Genomic DNA, 18,618 nt, shown 5'->3' with positions numbered 1-18,618 from the left:
CGGCCCGCGCCGCCGAGGCCGTGGCTCCGCGTCCCCGCCCCGCGGCCGGCTCGCGGCTCCCGGGCGGCGTCCCGGTCTATGTGGGCGCGCTCCCCGGCCGAGCCGCCGCCGCCGCCGCCGCCGCCCGCCGCCGCCCCGGAGCTCCGCGTCCGCGCGCCGGGTGCGGGCAGCTGGGCGCTCGGCGCCGCCAGGCCCCGCGGGGAGCGGGCGGCACGCGGCGCTAGGGGCGCGGGGCCCGAGCCGGGCGCGGCCGCAGCCATGAGCGGCAGCAGCGGTGGCGCCGCCGCCCCCGCCGCGTCGTCCGGCCCCGCCGCCACGGCCAGCGCGGGGGGCTCGGGCTGCGGGGGGCGGCGCGGGCGAGGGGGCCGAGGAGGCGGCCAAGGACCTGGCCGACATAGCGGCCTTCTTCCGCTCCGGTGAGTGCGACTGCGGCGCCGGCGCCCCCCGCCCCCCCCGCCCGCCCGCCCGGGGCCGCTGCGCCCCGGCCGGGCCTCGGCCCCGACCCCGGCCCCGCCCGCCCCGGCCCCGGCGGCCACCGCTCCGCGGGGGGGGCGCCGGCTCTTTGTCTCGGCCGCGGGGGGGCCGCGGAAGGGCTGCGGGGACGGCGAGGGCGGAGGCCGCGGCTCGGGGGGGCGGCGTCGGCCGGGACGGCGGCTCGACCCCGGAGTCCCGCCCGCCCCCCCGGCCTCTGTCGGCTTCTGGGAAGCGGCGCAGCCCCGGCAGCCGCCGCCCGGGGAGGTGAAGCGCGGCGGGCCGGGAGGCGCGGGAGCCATTGTCTCCGGGGGCGGCCCCCGCGGACTGCGCGCCGCGAGCTCCCGCGGGGCGCGGCCTGGGCGGCCCGGGTCGGGCGGGGAGGCGGCGTGCGGGGCGGGGCGGGGCCGGGCGGGACGGGACGGGACGGGGCGTCCCCGGGCGTCCCCGGGCCCCCCGCGGTCCGCGCCCGCGCCGGTCCCCCCGCCCCCCGCCCAGCCGGCCCGGCTCGGCTCGGCTCGGCTCGGCTCGCGCGTGCGGGCGGCGGCGGATGCGGGGCCCGGGCCGGAGGACGCAGCCGCGGCGCTGCGGGGCGGAGGGGGCGGAGGGGGCGGAGGGGGCGGGCGGGGGGCGCGTGCGCTCGGGGCCTCTGGGATCCGGTGATCCGGGTCAGCAGGAGCCGCTTGCTGCCGGAGGCCGGTGGTCACACACGCAAGTTGGCAGCGCCGGGAGATCCTGCTTGAGTATTGTCTTCCCCTGGCTGGCTTGATCTTTGCCAAGCGGGGATATTTTTGAGTCATTTTAACAGATTGGATGTGGCTGGGAATGACGGTACAGCGTCACTGCGGGTTAATATACTTCCCAGTGCTCCCTCCCTGCGTGAGGTCCTTGCAGAAAGCAAAGGTTTCGGAAATCATGAACTCCTCGAAAGGAAAGCTTTTCTGGGGGGAGAGGGTGGGGTGTATCGTCTTACCTCTTAATAGCAGAGCTGGGACGTCTTCCCTTCATGCCCTGAAGCTAGTCCAGCCCGTCTTTTCTCGGTCTCTACCACCTGTCACAGAATAATAGATTCTGTGCAGAATTCAGCTCCTCTCTTGTTAGAAAGCCTCCTGTGCCCTGGAGATGGAATTTTTGGTGCTTTTGAGACCGGACTTTCTTACATCTTTATTATGAACAGTAAGAGAACTTACTTCTTTGGCTCAGAAGAGCCCAAAAGACATCAGGTCGGACTGGATGCCCACAGAAAACTTGCTCCCTGTCACTGGAGCCCTAACCAGGATTTATCTGAGGAGAGAAGTCTGTTGGTGGCCATGCCTAACCCCTATGCCTGCGCTTGCTTCCACGCCCCAGCTCCTGGTCAGGCTCAGTCTTGGGCAAAACCAGGCAGTGCTCTCACTGGTTTGTTCCTTTCTTTCACCCCCTAAAATGATTTGATGAGCCATACTTTTAGTTGTTTCATTTGGAATCAGGAGCCAGAACAGATTTTAAGTAGTAGCAGTTGCCCTGTCCCATCCCAAGGGCAGTCTGGAACATCTTTTTAAAGTGTTTCCCTCCTTTGGGCAACTCTGAATCCCTGACCTAGATCTTGGCTGCAGCATCTAGGACAGTGATGTCTAGCAGAGGGTCGAGGGGGGACCATTCAGTTGGTTTCGTGGGGGTTGGGTGGGGGGTTTGGACCGGACAGATGAAGCAGGAGTGTGGGTAGGGTTCTCACCTGGTAGAGTGGCTCAGGCGGGGGAGGCAGCCTCCACCTGACTTTGATTGAGTATGGATGGCTGAAAGGAGAGGCCAAGTCCATCAGTAAAATCTGCTATTCTTTTCTAAGGCGTAGAAACACAGGAAAAAAAAGATTCTCATTGTGCACATTGGACAGATTAGGCTATGAACATTTTTTCAAAAAGAGCCTGGTACAAGATTATCAAGGTGCCCTAGATAAAGCATTTCTGTTGGTTGCCTTTCATTTCTCAACCCTGGGACTGTTTGCTTGGCTACCTTATTTTCTTTCCTTCTTTTTATTCCTTCTTAGTCCTGCATTAAATTTTAACTTTGTAGTCCTGGATTGAAAACTGGTACCCATGGTTGGATGAAAGAAAGAGAAAGTCTTCAGCCTATTAGGGCTTTTTAAACAATTAGAGCAGTTCAGGAATAGAATGGGCTGCCATGTGATTTTTCCATTACTGGAAGTGCTCAAGCAGGGGCGCTGCCACCTGCCAGAGTTGAGTTGGGTGCTGGGGTTAGGACTTGCATTTCGAGAGGGGTCAGTGGGGAAACGGCTCAGATTCTGTGGCTTCCCCTGAGCCCCCAGCGCCTAATGGTTACTCTCCACTTTTCTTTGGGTAGTTCATGGCTCCAGAGCAGTGATCCCCCTTTCCCTCGGCTTGGTAGCACCCAGCATCCACCTCACCCAAGGACTTAGCTGGTGTGTTGTCATTCCATTCCCCACTCAGGTCCTTGGTATGGAAAACTACCTATCCATTTTTGACAGTCCTGATTCTCCCTGTTACAAACCTGGCTCCAGCAGGCAGGTCAATTAGTGTCAAAGTGGATTGAAGAGAAATACATGGTGATGGCGTTTTAAAGGGGAACTAAGATTTTTCTGCGTTTGTGAAGTTCCAGCTTTACTTTTCCCCTTTGTACAGACCTCAGCTCCAGAAAAGATAAAGCAGATTTCAACAGGAAAAAAGAAGGGGGTGGAGAATCACAGATATGAGCCAGTTCAGTTTTTTTATTTTTTACTTTTTTATTTTACAAAAAAGGAATCAGGCTTCTAAGGAGGTTGGGTGCCTTGCTCAGAGTGGAACTCTGGTAGAGGTGGGGTCAGGGTCAGGAAGTCCACCCCTCCCCCACCCCCAACTCCTGTACTCTTCCTGGAGGCCTCTCATGGCCAGGACTTTGCTTACATTAGTTCTCAACCCCACTGGGACCAATCACTTTTATTGCCAATCTATTTTGGGGTTCTATTCTTATGGCAGTAAATCATTCTTTCAGAGCTCTCTATTTAACCTTGCAAGAGTGTGTGTGTGTGTGTGGGGGGGTGTGGTGGTGGTGGTCGTTACTTACATAAATGCATTATTTTTAACCTGCCTGGCATGTTTTACATTGGCATTAGATGAATGTGCAGAGGATAAAGGTTTGTGGTTATTCTGAAGCGTCATGGCCCATTGTGTTGGGTTTCTTTCATTATTAGATCTTATTCTGGGCTCCTGGCTATAGACTTTCTTCCTGTGGAATATGTGAAGAAAATTGAGTCTGTTACTTAGTGACAGAGCAGTGTGCATGTCTTTTTGTGTTTGGATATGATGATTTCCTCATGGGGCACTGAGGGAAGCTTTTCTTGGTATATATGCTTCTGACAAAACCTAAGTGGAGGCCCAAAGCTGGCCTGTGAGTTTTCCATGCTACATCTGTGTGTTTAGAAATCTGGCAGCTTTGGTCTTTGTGAGCACCAGTAATAATTACTGTTTTATGAATTTGGTCCTTGTTACCCTCAATATTTTGAAAAAGGGAATTGAAAAAAATGTAATTTGAGAGTGAATGTCAGTTTCTCCTTTTTCTGCGGCAGTGAAGCTCAGTTTCAGAAGAAAGTAAAGAGATAAAAATGATCCTGTAAGTGACTTTCAAGAAGTCAAAGAGCAGTAAAACAATCATTGAAAGAAACTTTTCATTGAGACCTTGTAAATTGACTTATTGATGAGGGATATTGTATTTTTCCCTTTGCAGTTTATCTGAAATTCAAATGAGGATTTAAATGAAGCCATTTAATGACTTAAACGATTAACCAAGATTAAGAGACACAAGTGGTTCTGTTCAAAACGAAGCCTGTGTGTTTAAATATGTTTCTCAAATGTATATTAAAAATAAGTGTTTAGGTTGGTCTTTCTAGACCTTTTAAATGTTATGATAAATTTGGGATTTGTTTCTAACTGAAAGTTCAAGATGTATTTGAAGCTGTCATAATGTAAATCAGCTGTATCTGAGGTCTGTAAGTTTATTTACTTGATTCCTCTACTGAGAAAATAAAATTTCATCTCCTATCCATGGCATATTTCCAGAGAAAAGTCAAATTCTTAATCAATAGTCACACTTCACTGCCTAAATAAAAATCACTTCTGTTGGTAGGGATGAGTTTACTATACAAAGCAGTCTTAACAACCCCCTTCATTCTTCCTCAATTTTATAATGAATTGGTTTTATTTCCTTAAGTGCATTGTCTTGACAGATTTGAGTAGTGCCACTGGCAGGAACAGTAGCTGCTTCCTGGTCCATGAAGAAATGGATTTGGGGGAGAATCCCAGTGCATTCTGGTGGAAGGTGGTGGCTTGCTCTGATGTCCTTTCTCACTCCTTCCTCCCCCAAGTGTTGAGCTGAGTGGACTTGGGTGAGCTACCAGGGGTGACTGTGTTATTTGCCTTGTGGATGAAGAATGTGGTCTCTTATATCTTCTCTTTGCTTCTCAGCCCCGTTGAAGCTGATTGCAGGCAGTGATCTGGATGGGCCCACAGTTGGAGAGAGGTAGGAGGGATTGGATAGCTAGACAGAGTTCTCTCTCTCGTCCTGCTGCAGATTCTGCTGATGAGCTGTTTAGCAGAGTGGCATGCAAGGAAATGAGCATGGATGCAGAGTCTGCTCAGTGACCCTGGCACTTAGGATTTCTGGCTGATGCGTCATTCAGCTGGAGCCACCCTCGGGATTCCTGTCGCAGTACCTCTTAACTGAGGGGAAAGGGCTAAACAGGAAAAGAAGCTAGAGACTGAGACCAGGCCTGTGCGGCATTGGTTTGCTGCCGCCTTCCCATCTGCCCTCTCCCCACCATGTCTGGGCCTGCTTGCCTATAGTGGAGGCTTTTGCTCTTGGGACCTTTGCCTCCACACTCAGCCCAGCCCCTGCAGGGCCCTGATTTCACTCCACCTTTGCCAATTTATTTAAGAGGAAAAGGAGGCCTCTGGCTAGAATTTCTACTGTTGTCTCCCAATTTTTTGACCTCATTGAGCCTTGCTTGCAGACCTTCTTGTTTATGGGAAATTCTTGCTCTCCTGTTCAATGGTTGGCAAGTGTGTTAAGTACTCATTTTTATTTCTCATTCACTCATGGGGACATTTGGTTTGCTAACTGAATAGTTGTTACTTTAATTTCCTCTGTTTTTGTTCCTTTCCATGTGAGGAAGCCCCTCAAAACAAATTATTAGCCACCTGTCTTCTTGGGAAAGGTGATATGACCGGGGCGGGAGAGCAAGTGTGTGCAGACTTTCCAAGTATGAGCCATAGATTGTTGAGCTGGAGAAAGTGTGTAGCTTCTGGGGTTTTTTTCAGTGTGACTCTGTAATATTTGTCTAATGCCAGATGTACTGTGGAAATAAAGAACTTCGTTTGTGATAATATACTTGACTTTTAGATTACCGACTATTATAATTAGCCACATGTCTACTTTTGTCTGGTTGGTGAGGAGTGTGGAGAAATCTGTAGAGCAAATCTTGTATTTTGTAAGCATTACTCTATTTGGGCTTTGTCATATATTAGTACCTTTTAGTGGTTATACTGACAGAGAAAGCTTTAATGAAGACATTAGTTGAAGTGAAGAATAGATTCTAGGTCTAGAGTACTTTGGGTTAGTGGTGTTCATGTGAGTTAATCAGGCTTATTTTCTTACCATCTGTAGTCTTGGTATGGACAGTGACGAATTGCACTTGGTTTTTCTTTAGGAAGGGTTTCTACAGAATCCTGTGAGTTCTGTGAGCCCTTTCCTCTTCTCTGCAGGTCCAGAAAAGAAATATATGGTATGCTGCTTTGTTATTGTCCTGCTGCTGGGAAGGGCTGTAGGCCCTTGGCAATTGGATTGACTGTTAGCATTAAAACAGTGTAGTTGTGAACAGATAAAATGGTCCATGCAGCTAATGCTGAGTAAAGGAAGGCAGTCTCAAAAGGCTGCACACTGCATGATGCCACTTATGTGACATTCTAGGAAAGATAGAACAGTGACAGGGAACAGACTGGTTGGTTGCCGGAAATTAGGGTTTGGGAGGGTGTGACTACAGACAGTATGAGGATGATGGAACTGTTTTGTATTTTGGCTTTGGTGCTGATTATTATTATTATTAGGTGTTCCTTGTTTGTAGGTAGCTTTTTTACCTCTCTTTGATTTTGAGAAATTATTTCCAGCCCTTGCTGCCCTTGCAGTACCACAGTGATGATAGGTAGCCTGCTTGGGACTGTGACTAACTGAAAAATCGGAGTGCACGGGGGCAGGATATAGTTCACACATTATGTATTTATTTTAAAATAAAATATATTTTTAAAAGATTTCACCCATTTATTCATGTGACACACACAGGCAGAGGGAGAAGCAGGCTCCATGCAGGGAGTCTGATGCAGGACTTGATCCTGGGTCTCCAGGATCATGCCCTGGACTGAAGGCAGGTGCCAAACCGCTGAGCCACCCAGGGATCCCTACACATTTATTTTAGAGTTATTTCACCTCCATCTAAATGTTGTTGCCCGTCCTACTATATCTTGGGTTCAGGAGCCATGAGAACTGGTGCTAATTTAATTTGATGGTTTCCAGGCTAAACATTTTCTTCATATGACATTTGAGTGTACATGGCTCCTGGTAGGTTGTCTGTGTGAGAGCAGCTCCTCATGAAAGAGGCTTCATGGCAGAGTCATTAAATTTCAGCATTTTGGGGATGCCTGGGGGGCTCAGCGGTTGAGCGTCTGCCTTGGCTCAGGGCGTGATCCTGGGGTCCCAGGATCGAGTCCCACATTGGGCTCCCTGTGTGGAGCCTGCTTCTCTCTCTGCCTGTGTCTCTGCCTCTCTTTCTGTCTGTGTCTCTCATGAATAAACAAAGTCTTAAAAATTTTTTTTTTCAGCATTGCACAATTTGTCTGTTTCCCAATGTTTAACTACAGTGCTTGAGATTCAAACTTTGCAGGATTCGTCGTTAGGCATTTCTCTCCTTGCTCATGGCAGTGCCTGTGAACTCTCCTGGTTGCCGAATTCACAGAAGGAATCAGCCCCGTTGCACGATGGCACCTGTCTCCTGAGCCAGATTGCTGGGACCCTTTGACTGGAAGCCCTACGCAGGATTGAGGCGGGATCACTGTAAATGTCCTGTGACAGCTTTCTTGTGCACTTGGGGCCATTGTTTGGAAACTGGGAAGATGGCAGACCTGAAATTGTCCCCTGCCTCTTTGTGCTCTCCTTGCTTTTGCCGTAATGTGATTCTTTAGCAGCAGTTGCCATAGTGGGTTGAGGGCCAGGACCCCTGGTCATCAGGGGGTCAGATAGCACCTTTAGAATTATGCTTCATGAGATAGTAAAATAAGTGCATTCCGAAAGCAGTAACTTGCTTGTAAGGTCAGAGGATGATATTTTAAATATCATGTTTATTTTTTTCTCCAAATACTGTTAGTGCCAATCCTGTCCTTTAAGAAAACCTGGTAAAGTCTTTCTGTTATCTCTATTACTGCTAGCACTGACTGCCATCTGAGTGTCTAATTCTAGATACCATGCAAAGTGTTTTCTTGTTTAAAATCACATCCTTGGGCAGCCTGGGTGGCTTAGCGGTTTAGCGCTGCCTTCGGCCCGGGGCCTGATCCTGGAGATCCGGGATCGAGTCCCATGTCGGGCTCCCTGCGTGGAGCCTGCTTCTCCCTCTGCCTGTGTCTCTGCCCGCTTCTCTCTCTGCGTGTCTCTCATTAATAAATAAAGAAAATATTAAAAAATAAAATCACATCCTCTTGCCTCCCTCCAAACCCCCCACTTCCAGCAGGTGGATGCTTCTGTGTTAGGGTCAGGATTTCAGCCTCTGATGAGGTTGAATGACCTGCCTCAGTTTGTGCAGAGTGTAAGGGCCTGAGCTGGACTTTAAGCCCTGGGCTGCCAGACCACAACCCGCCCCCCTCCCCTGCATGCCCTTGCTCTCCCTCATGGAGGGAGAGAGTGAAATGACCCTCACCCAGTTACACCTTCCCTAGGGTCTTATGTTGTAATTTGCAAATCTTTAACATTGAATATGTATGTCCTTGTGTGTTGATGATCGAAGCTATAATTTACAAGTCACACATCAAGCGAAGTTGAGAGAAAGATTTTAGGATATAGGAAGCATTTTTTTTTTTTCATGTTGTTCTGGGCCCTATGATTTGGTTTCTATGCCGTTCCTCTTCTCACCTAATTAAAAGTGCTGTTTCTTTTTACATAAATAATCCTAGTAACCTAGCTTTTCATTTGAGGCGTGTTGGCTCTATGAGTTTCACTGGCTCTCACCTGTCTCAGTCTTGGGAGGAATCCTGTTAGAAATGCTGGTCCTCTGTTCCCTGGCTGTGTGGACTTGGACTGAGGTCTGGGTGGGAAATCTCCTCTGTGGCTGTTAGGGTTGGCAGAGTGAAGTGTGGGAAGGGTGCGCAGAGGCTGGCCAGGGAGGGGGAGTTTGTCAGCCGGTTGCTGTGTCTGACACATTATAAAGATGACTGGGGCTTCCTTTCTGTCTGAGGAAGGGAACTGGGGTGGAGAAGTGGAGAGGATCCAGAAGCTGCTCAGCTGCTCTTTTGGGGACAGTTTCATAAGGTGGGTGTGGTGACTCCTGGGTTCCCTTTGTGTAGCTATTTGTTTTGCAGCCTCTTACTCGTTTGCTGCTATTTGTGGAAATGTGCCTGTAGATATTGATGTGTTGTGGTCCTGGGGAATAGAAGAGTCTGGCCCCCTCCCCACTGTAGCCCGAGCATACGGGATGTGTGGTCAGGTTTATCCCCACAGGGAACTCCCAGCATAATTTCCACACAGCACGTTCTGTTTTTGTGTGTGTCTCAGTAACTCCATGTCTCCCTTAGATTTTTTTTTTTTTTTAAAGAGATTTTATTTATTTACTCATGAGAGGCAGAGACACAGGCAGAGGGAGAAGCAGGCTCCATACTGGGACTCGATCCTGGGTCTCCAGGTTCATGCCCTGGACTGAAGGCAGCGGTAAACTGCCGAGCCACCTGGGCTGCCCTCCCTTAGATTTTTTAATAGTTCAGCGGGGGGTGATTAAAACACTGGTGTCTTGCATGTAGACATTATATAACCAGAAGGTGTGTTGCACTCTGAAAATCTACACTTCATTTCCTCCTGGTTTGCTCAGAGTTTCTAAAAGTTATAAGTTTGTTCATTTTTATTTCTTTTTTTTTTTAAAGATTTTATTTATTTGAGACAGAGCCTGCACGAGGTGGGGGAGGGGCAGGGTGAGAGGGAGAGAAAGCGAACTCCCCGTTGAGCAGGGAGCCGATGGGGAGGGATGGGGGGACATCCCAGGACCCCAGGATCACGACCTGAGCCCACGGCAGGCAGACGCTTAACTGACTGAGCCCCCAGGGGCCCCAAAGCCTTGTGTTGTTTTTTTTTTTTAAAGATAATTTATTTGAGGATAGAGTGCCCATGAGCAGGATAAGGGGCAGAGGGAGAGGTTAGAAGCAAACTCCCTGCTAAGCTGGGGGGAGGGGGGCACGTGGAGCCCAGACTGCCCCCCCCATCATGCCCTGAGCCACCAGGTACCCATATTTAATCCTTGTCTTTAAAAATTCTAGAATTAAAAAATAGGATTGGTTTGCTGTTTACTGTGAGATTGTGGGTTACTTTTGACAGGCTGTTATAGTTTATCTTTGATTTTTAAACCAACAGGAGAGGTACCAAACTCAAATCCATTATCAACTTAAATTGGGATTTCGCTGTATTATTTTTGGCTATTTAGTTGGTTCCTGTCTTCATTGTTGATTACATTTAAAGTTTGTTGGTCTTTTTGGGGGAGGCAGGTAAGTCTGTTTCATTTTTGAACTGCTTTCCACAGAGCAGGCACTCAGACTCAGATTCCCCTGCTGTTACTGCTTGCCCACAAGTGCGTGCATGCTCAGGCTAACCTGCCCTTCGTGTGCGTGTTCTGTGCATATACAACTTACATGGTGTTTTGTTTCCAAACCAATTGAGAGGACCTTGCACAGGTGATGATGCCTTTACCTCTATATGTGGTTTGCTATGTATTTTCTAAGAGCAGTGAGTGTTGTCCTACATGATGATCCAAATCAGGAAATTATTTTTAATACAATTATATTATGTAAATCTACTGATTTTAGTAAAATTTTGCCAGTTGTTCCAGAGATGTCCTTTTTGGCTACTAAAAGATGTTGCTGGTCTGGCGCTCCATCTAGGACCACAGATTGCATTTAGTTGTTGCGTCTCGTAGGTTTTCTTTAATTTGGAACATTGCCCCAGTCTCTCTTGTTACCTTGGTATTTTGAAGATTCTAGTCAGTTGTTCAGGTGGCCATCCCTCAGTGTGGGTTGTAGGGTTCCTCGTGACTAGATCCAAGGCGTGTATTTCTGGCAGAAGCTCCCGGAGCGCCCCCTCAGGGACGCAGCTGTTGGTGACCCCACATGGGTCATTTGGTTCAGGTGGAGACTACCAGGTTTCTCCCCTGTATTTTTTCCTTATAATTAGTGTTTTGTTTGGAGATAATTTGAGACCATTTAAAATCCTGTTTCTTTCTTGACTTTCATTTGCTGGTTGTAGCGTCTGTTGATATTTTTGCTGGAATCAGTGATTACTCTGTTATGAAATGGGTGATTTGTCTAACTTCCTTATTCCTCTTGTGTGTCCCTGGCTTTCTACCGTAAGGAAGAGCTCTCTGTTCTGCCCTACTTTACTCATTTATGTAACTGTGTCCTCATGGATTCCTGTTTTATTCAATGGGTTATAATCCTTGGCTATCATTATTTTGTTTGCTCAAATTTTCCAGGATTTGGCCAGTGGCAGTCCTATCAAACTGGCTCCTTTATCTTTTGTGATTTGTCCCGAGCACTTTGTTATTTTCTGACACAGTAAGATGTTCCAGGCTTATGTTTGACTTTTCTTACTGTAGTTGTGTGACCAGGCGTTTCTCATTTATTTTTATTTTTTAAAAATATTTTTATTCATGAGAGAGACACAGAGAGAGGCAGAGACACAGGCAGAGGGAGAAGCAGGCTCCCTGTGGGGGGCCCGATGTAGGACTCAATCCCAGGACCCTGGGATCATGCCCTGGGCTGAAGGCAGACACTCAACCGCTGAGCCACTCAGGTGCCCCCCCTTTTCTTCTTTTTTTAAGATTTTTACTCCGTTTCTCATTTTAGCAGAGAAATGGTATTTATTTATTTATTTTTTCAAAGATTTTATTTATTTATTCATAGAGACACAGCTAGAGAGAGAGAGGCAGAGACACAGGCAGAGGGAGGAGCAGGCTCCATGCAGGGAGCCCGACGTGGGACTCATCCAGAGTCTCCAGGATCACGCCCTGAGCTGCAGGCGGCGCTAAACCGCTGCGCCACCGGGGCTGCCCGAGAAATGGTATTTAGAAACACAGACTGGGCCTCTGTGTGTTCATTGTTACAGGCTGTCATTGCTTCTAGAACCTTTGGACAGAGCAAGAAAGTGTGTGTATACAAGCGTACATGTTCACACGCATATGTCACGTACGTACACCTATTGCTCTTTCTGCACTGATCTAAAACAAGAACCATGGCTTTGTACTCATGCTTTCAACTCTAGCCCACAGCTCCAGGGTGCATTTAAGTCTTCCCTTTTCTTTCTTTCCTTTCTTTCCTTTCCTTCCTTCCCTTCCTTCCTTTCTTTATTCACTAGAGATACAGAGAGAGGCAGAGACACAGGTAGAGGGAGAAGCAGGCTCCCTCTGGGGGAACTTGACCCCGATGGGGACTTGATCCCGGGACCCTGGGATCAGGCCCTGGGCCGAAGGCTGACGCTCAACCACCGAGCCATCCAGTGCCCCAAGTCTTCCCTTTTCCAAATTCATAATTCCCTTCTCTGACAGTGAAGGCTCACCCAATCCTCACTGTCTTTACTGATTCACCCAATCCAAGGATATGCAGAAAGTAGTTTCAGATGCTAACCCACATCACTGTGATAAGCGAATCTACATCTTCAATTTCAAACTGTTCAAATCGGCAGTTAGTGGTCAGCTTTTCAGCTCAGAGATTTGTCAGTTAATCATCCAAAGAAAACAGATGAAGTCACACGCTGGAACTCCCCAGAGGTGTGTTTAAGGAAAGGGCTGCCACACTCCATCAACGGCTCACTTTCTGGTGATGGTGAGCACAAAATTGAAAAATAAGGAGTTGCCAAAAAAGAAAGGGAGATTAATTTCTGATAAGCACAGTTTGTGAAGATGACACCTGTTGTGGGAAAGACAGTTTATCATCTTCATCTCTATGTACTAATTGACGGAACAGAGAAAGAGAAAGGAAAGCATGCTGAGATGAAAAGAATGAATGTTGAGCCGTAAGAGGGGGAGTGGGAGCGAGAGAGGATGAGAGGCCAAGGTGGGTGGGATCTTCAGAATCCAGCATACTCTGTGAGTAGGGGGAGGAGCTGTGCTGGAATGAGTCATGAGTCATGACTTGGGAGACTGTTGCTTGCTGCCCTTCATTGACCAAATGTTTCTTCCCAGAAACCACCTGCAGCAAATGGAATGTGGCTGCATGGTTTCTGCTTTGGTGTGGGTTTCTGGGAAGTGGGTCTGTGTGTACTCAGTTCTAGAAATCTCAGAATGGCGGGTGCAGATCTTATGTTACAGGCAAAGTATTTGCTGCTTGGTGTTTTTCTCCATTAAATGATGACAGAACATAGGCCCTTATTTTGGGACATAGTCTCGAGTTCTGTATTTCCTATAAATGTCTTCATGCTTGTTTGATCATGTTCTGGGAAATTTGGCCGCTGTACTTCTAGAAGCCCTACAACTAGACATTTTAGCATGAAAGTAGAATCATAATTTGCTTATTAATATTTTAAGGAGGAAAGGCTTTTGATATTCAAAATTTGGAGAATAAAAGGTCATACCAAGGGAGAGTGGGAATGACAGCTAATGGGTCAGGCATTCTGGGGAAAGTCCTGGGGTAATGAAGACATTCTAGAATTAGGGGGTAGTGATGGTTTGTACAGCATCGTGAATATATTAAAACCACTGACTGGTATACTTTAAATGGTGAATTTTATAGTATGCACATCGTATATCAATAAGAAAAGAAAAAAGTTTATTGCTAAACTGGTAACACATATCATATCCTTAAACAGCTCCATTTATGGGGTGCTTACTATGCACCAGCTATTTAATTTTCCTAGCCCCCTGCAGGGTAGACAGTGATATCCATTTGATCCCTGAGGAAGGGAGCTCAGAGAGGTTCTTTAACTTGCTGCATGCAAATCAAGTAGCTCTTAGGGACAGGCAGGAGGATGCAGAGTGCAGAGTGACGTTCTTTCCAAAGTGGGCATCTGGGTGAACACAGGGTTGGCCTGCTGATGTCCACCTCCCCTCCCCCCGTTAGGGACCTTTCTACTTCATATTTTTGTTTTGGGAGGGGGTGGATTTGGTGTCAGGAAGGGAAAACAAGTAAGTCACTTTTGAAAGAGAGCATTGTGGATAAGATTTAATTGGACTTCCATTGTGGTTTGATGGTATATTTGGTAATTTTCAGGATGAAAGTTTTAGGGGAGTTTCAGTCAAAAAGGAAAGGGCATCTTTTGCTTCCTCATGGGTGGTGTATTTTGGGATAGCAGAGGGCACACCAGACATAGTTCAAGCTGGTAGTACTTCAGTCTTTCAAATAAACATTCTGGGGATGTTGAAGGGAGAGGCAACCTTCTCCTGTGCTATTAAAAATGATTTTCACATTAAAACTTGCAGTCAGGTGCTCTTGCTAGTGTGTGTTCTGTATTTATGAACACTGGCGTCCGCTCTGCTCACTTGCGTGCACGGCTGAGACACGGAGTTCGTGTTAGACTCCAAGACAGAAACTATGAATTTGCATAAAATCACATATACTCTGCTGCAATTTTCATTGTGCCTGTTTTAGAACTGAGTTGATGCTTCATCCAGAGTATTTTAGCTTCACTTAAAAGGAGACTTCTCAGAAAGAAGAATTTGTGGGGCTTTGAAATTTCTTGAGGGGATGTTCACTGAAAGAAAGAAACCCCTGAAGACTTTGAAGAGAGCTCATTTGTTGTCACTGTTCCAAATGTATAAAGGGATTAGAAAATAGCCTTCCACCCCGAACCACTGCAGACTTGTGTTCCTTTTAGCATTTTGAGGCGTTTCCCCCTGACTGTACGCAGTAAGAACATGTAGAGCAGGTTGGGGTTTGGGTTGCTGGGTGGCATGCCTGCAGAGGGACCAGAGGTCTGGCCCAGCAAGGGCCTTCCTGCTGGGTGGTGACCTTTTTATGGTGTTTGCTCTGTCATCTTTGTTTCCCGGTCTCAAATGCCTTGCTCAGAATTACTTAGCACTTGAAGTGGCTTTCATCTTCAAAGGACTTTATGGGCATTATTCAATATACGTGGCACTGTGTCATGAATGAGCTGCTTATCCTTTGAGCAGCATCAACATGCCAGGTGCCATACAGCTGGAGGAGACAAAAATAATATTCTGGCCAGTGGGAGTTTATATTCCAAAGAGGCAAGATGATTAGGCACATTCTCTTTTTTGGCCTCTTTTAAAAATGTGCTGGGGAATAATGTAGAAATTAAAATTCTAAGAGGTGATCAACTAGCTCAAGTCTACATAATTGGAATTGCTCTCAAGGTGAAAATGAAATTTGAGATGCTCTTAAAAAGACAGCATACTAGCTCTCATTTATTGATGTACCGGGTGTTTTCTTCCCTGTGTGACAGGTGAGGATTTGGTAGACTAGGGCAGAAACATTCTCGATTCTCCATGACCCACGCTTCTCTTTTTCTTCACTCTGTAACCAAGGCCACGCGTGAGTCACAGACCCTGTCAGTCCATCCAGGCTAGCTGGGCCAGCCTCAAAGGAAGCTTTGGGATGTCTTGCCCCTGTCAGCCCCTCTCTGGTCCCCATTGCCCTCCATTCCGTGTCCGTGCTCTTGTGCCTGCTTCTGTGTTGGGTGTGCCCCTTTCTTTTCCGCTGTCTTAACTGGCCCAGCTCAAGGGTCACTTCTTTGGGAAACTGCCCTTGTCCCACCTCTCCCGGCCTCAGTGGCTGTCAGCGTTGGCTGGCACATTGTGCAAACTGTGTTCTGGTTTGGGTGTCTTTGGGTTGTGATTATTCCTTGTGAGTGTGAACTGCTGGGCTGTCAGGGCGGGCCCCAAGTAGAGGCATGGCAAATGCTTTTGATTTACACCTGTGGTTCTTCAACCTGGACTATATCAGAATCGTCTGGAAAACTTTTTTTTTAAGCTTTTAATTTTTTTATTTTTAGTAATCTCTACACCCAGCATGGGGCTTGAACTCACAACTCTGAGATCAAGAGTCCCATGCTCTTCCTACTGAACCAGCTAGGTGCCCCACCTAGAAAGTTTTTTTTGAATTCCAGAATCCCTGGAGATTCTGATTTAGTAGTTCTAGAATAGGTCCCTGGAATCCATACTTGGAAAAAGTCCTCCTGGTAATTCAGGTGCATAATTGATGTAGGAACCACTCAGCTATGCCAAGGCACATGTATTGGTTGTAGGTTATTGGGCCATGGTGAGTTTTGTGTAAGATATGATCTGTGCAGTTTGCAGAATCATCTCATTTATGTATCTGGAGGTAACAGAGTGAGCATAGCTCGTTTATGACTAGGACATCCTTCCTGAGGGAGAGGATCCTGGTTCATTGAGGAGCTTGCCAACCAGTCTGCCTTTCTGCTATGTGAACAGACTAAAGGCACAATTAGCCCTCCAAACTTGAATTTGAAGTTACTGTGTTGCCATAGAGATGTTGTGTAGTGTTGAAGGAGATTAGAGAAATCCCCTCGTAAATTATCAGAACAGATGGCTTGTAATCTAACACTCTTCTAGCCCATATTCTTTGTACTGACACTTGAGAACATTTAAAAATATCAGTTCTTACTTTTACTCTGTAAAAATGGCAGACTTCATACCAAGATTTAAAATGGGTGTTATATATGTCACACACACGCAGGACACGATGGCAGTGATGGACGGTGGGGAGAATATTTAAAGCATTGTAGGACTGGCCTCTCTACCTCTGCTTTTAGAACCCATGTGTAATTTGCTGTTTTTTTCAGTTCCAGTTATAGATTTCATACTCTGCCTTATTATTTTGATAGTACCAGTCAGGGATAATTTTTATCTCCTGGGTTGATGGTAATTGAGCTGTGGTTTCAGAGCTTTGCTCACAAAGGGATATTACAAGATCATGTAGGTTCAGAACCATATTGACTTCCAAGGTGTTTTATGTATGATCGCATAAAGGGTATTTTCTGTAAGACATTTTTTTTTTTTTTGAAATTTGTTTCTTTTCCTGCTTTAGTCTGTGGATTGATGTGCAACTCTTAAGACTGTATCCCTCATTAAGGACAATTACTCTTTGTCTCTTGGGGGAAACTGCAGCCAGACCGGCGTTTTGTCATTATACATGTGTGTGTGTGCACACACATGCATACACAGTTGCCTATCGTTTACATTGTGTAAGTGGCTGGAGTGGATATATATACCTAAACTACTTCAAATTAATTGAATGATAAACCTATTAGGGTAGTTTAAAGATTCAGTAAAACTTAACCTCGTTTTTTAGGTTCTTGTAGTTATACATATGCTAACATAATTTTTACATTTCTTTATTCTCACATTCTTAAAGTATTCAGGAATCTTAACAGTCTGTCCCTACATACATTTTCATGAGTCTCATTTTTTATGTGCCATACATTAATAGTAACTTGCAAAGGAAATTAACAAGTTTTCCAGCTTCCAGACAATTCCTGACTTGCTTTGTGTGTAAATTGTGTTTTACACTGAGTCCAGATGTGAGTAGTACAGGGCACTTCTTTGACTTTTCCTCTGAGTGCACTTTTCACCAGCGTCTGAAGTTCGTATTGATGGCAGTTTGTGATGCCACCCGACAGTGGGACACATAGGCCACTTGTTAACCTGACTCCACACTAGATGCAGTAATTTCTTCTTCTTCTTCTTTTTTATTTATTTATTTATTTTTTAAATCTAGAGGTTTTATTTTTTTAAAAGATTTTATTTATTCATAGACACACAGAGAGAGGCAGGCTCCATGCAGGGAGCCCGATGTGGGACTCCATCCCAGGTCTCCAGCATCACACCCCTGGGCTGCAGGCGGCGCCAAACTGCTGCGCCACCGGGGCTGCCCTTCTTTTTTAAAGATTTTATTCATTTATCCATGAGAGACAACAGACGGAGAGAGGCAGAGACATAGGCAGAGGGAGAAGCAGGCTCTGTGCAGGGAGCCTGATGTGGGACTTGATCCCGGGACTCCAGGATCACACCCTGGGCTGAAGGCAGGCACTAAACTGCTGAGCCACCCAGGGATCCTTCTTCTTTATTTAAGAGAAAATAAATGCTGTCTCTCTCTCTTAAGTAACAACCAGGGTAGAGGGGCAGAGGGAAAGGGAGAAGCAGACTCCCTGCTGAACAGGGACCCTGACACGGGACTTGATCCTAGGACCCTGAGATCACCACATGAACCGAAGACAGATGCTCAACCACTGAGCCACCCAGGTGCCCCCCTTTAGGATGAATCATCAGATGACTGACTTAAGTCCTTTGACCACTGCCAAGTCAGTACTACAGAGTTAAGAAAAAACAACAACAACACAAAAACAAGTGCCTGGTAATTATATCAAAAACATCAGAAATACTGTCTTATCAGAGGACTCAGGGCTTTTGTTGGAGTGAGGAAAAAAATATGGGATGAAGCCTGACTTTCCTTGAAAACCACAGCACACCATGCAGCAAGGTTGGCTCAGCCTCCTGGGAAGTATCCTGCAACACTGTCTCTTGGCACTGGCTTGAGTCAATTGGGATGAAATTACCCAGTTATCACAATGTGTGGCTTAAGGGGAGGTGATTGGCTCTGTAAAACCACCTGCCACGTGGTGAGACAAGACTGACAGTAGAATCTGCCAGGGATACAATTTACCTCAAGAGCAGAAAGGCTCTTGGGTCAAAGCCCGGGATCTTGTTTTCCTGAGATAGCTTCAGAGGGTTTGGACCATGACCTCGAAGCCAGCTGGATTTGGAGAGTCAATGGGTGGCTCTCCATGAACCTATTTCTCATTAGTAGGGGATCTACTTGTCTTTGATCAGAGTTGGAATAAATCTTGTTTTGTCTCACCTAGTCCACTGGTGTTGGTGTGATTGTCTTT

The 18,618-nt window shown here is 47.0% G+C and overlaps 1 protein-coding gene across 1 annotated transcript in view; it reads left to right on the top strand.

Moving 5' to 3' along the window:
- Positions 1 to 258: 258 nt before the first annotated feature.
- Positions 259 to 18,618, top strand: part of TRIO (trio Rho guanine nucleotide exchange factor) — a 351,672-nt gene continuing 333,312 nt past the window's right edge. Inside the window, 2 exon segments of the mRNA XM_038583299.1 lie at positions 259 to 342; positions 344 to 416. Coding sequence (XP_038439227.1) covers positions 259 to 342; positions 344 to 416 — 157 coding nt within the window.

Source organism: Canis lupus, chromosome 34 (genome assembly GCF_011100685.1).
Source record: "Canis lupus familiaris isolate Mischka breed German Shepherd chromosome 34, alternate assembly UU_Cfam_GSD_1.0, whole genome shotgun sequence".
NCBI lineage: Eukaryota > Metazoa > Chordata > Mammalia > Carnivora > Canidae > Canis > Canis lupus.
The sequence above is the reverse complement of the archived record's forward strand: the minus strand, read 5'-3'. Positions and strand labels throughout refer to the sequence as shown.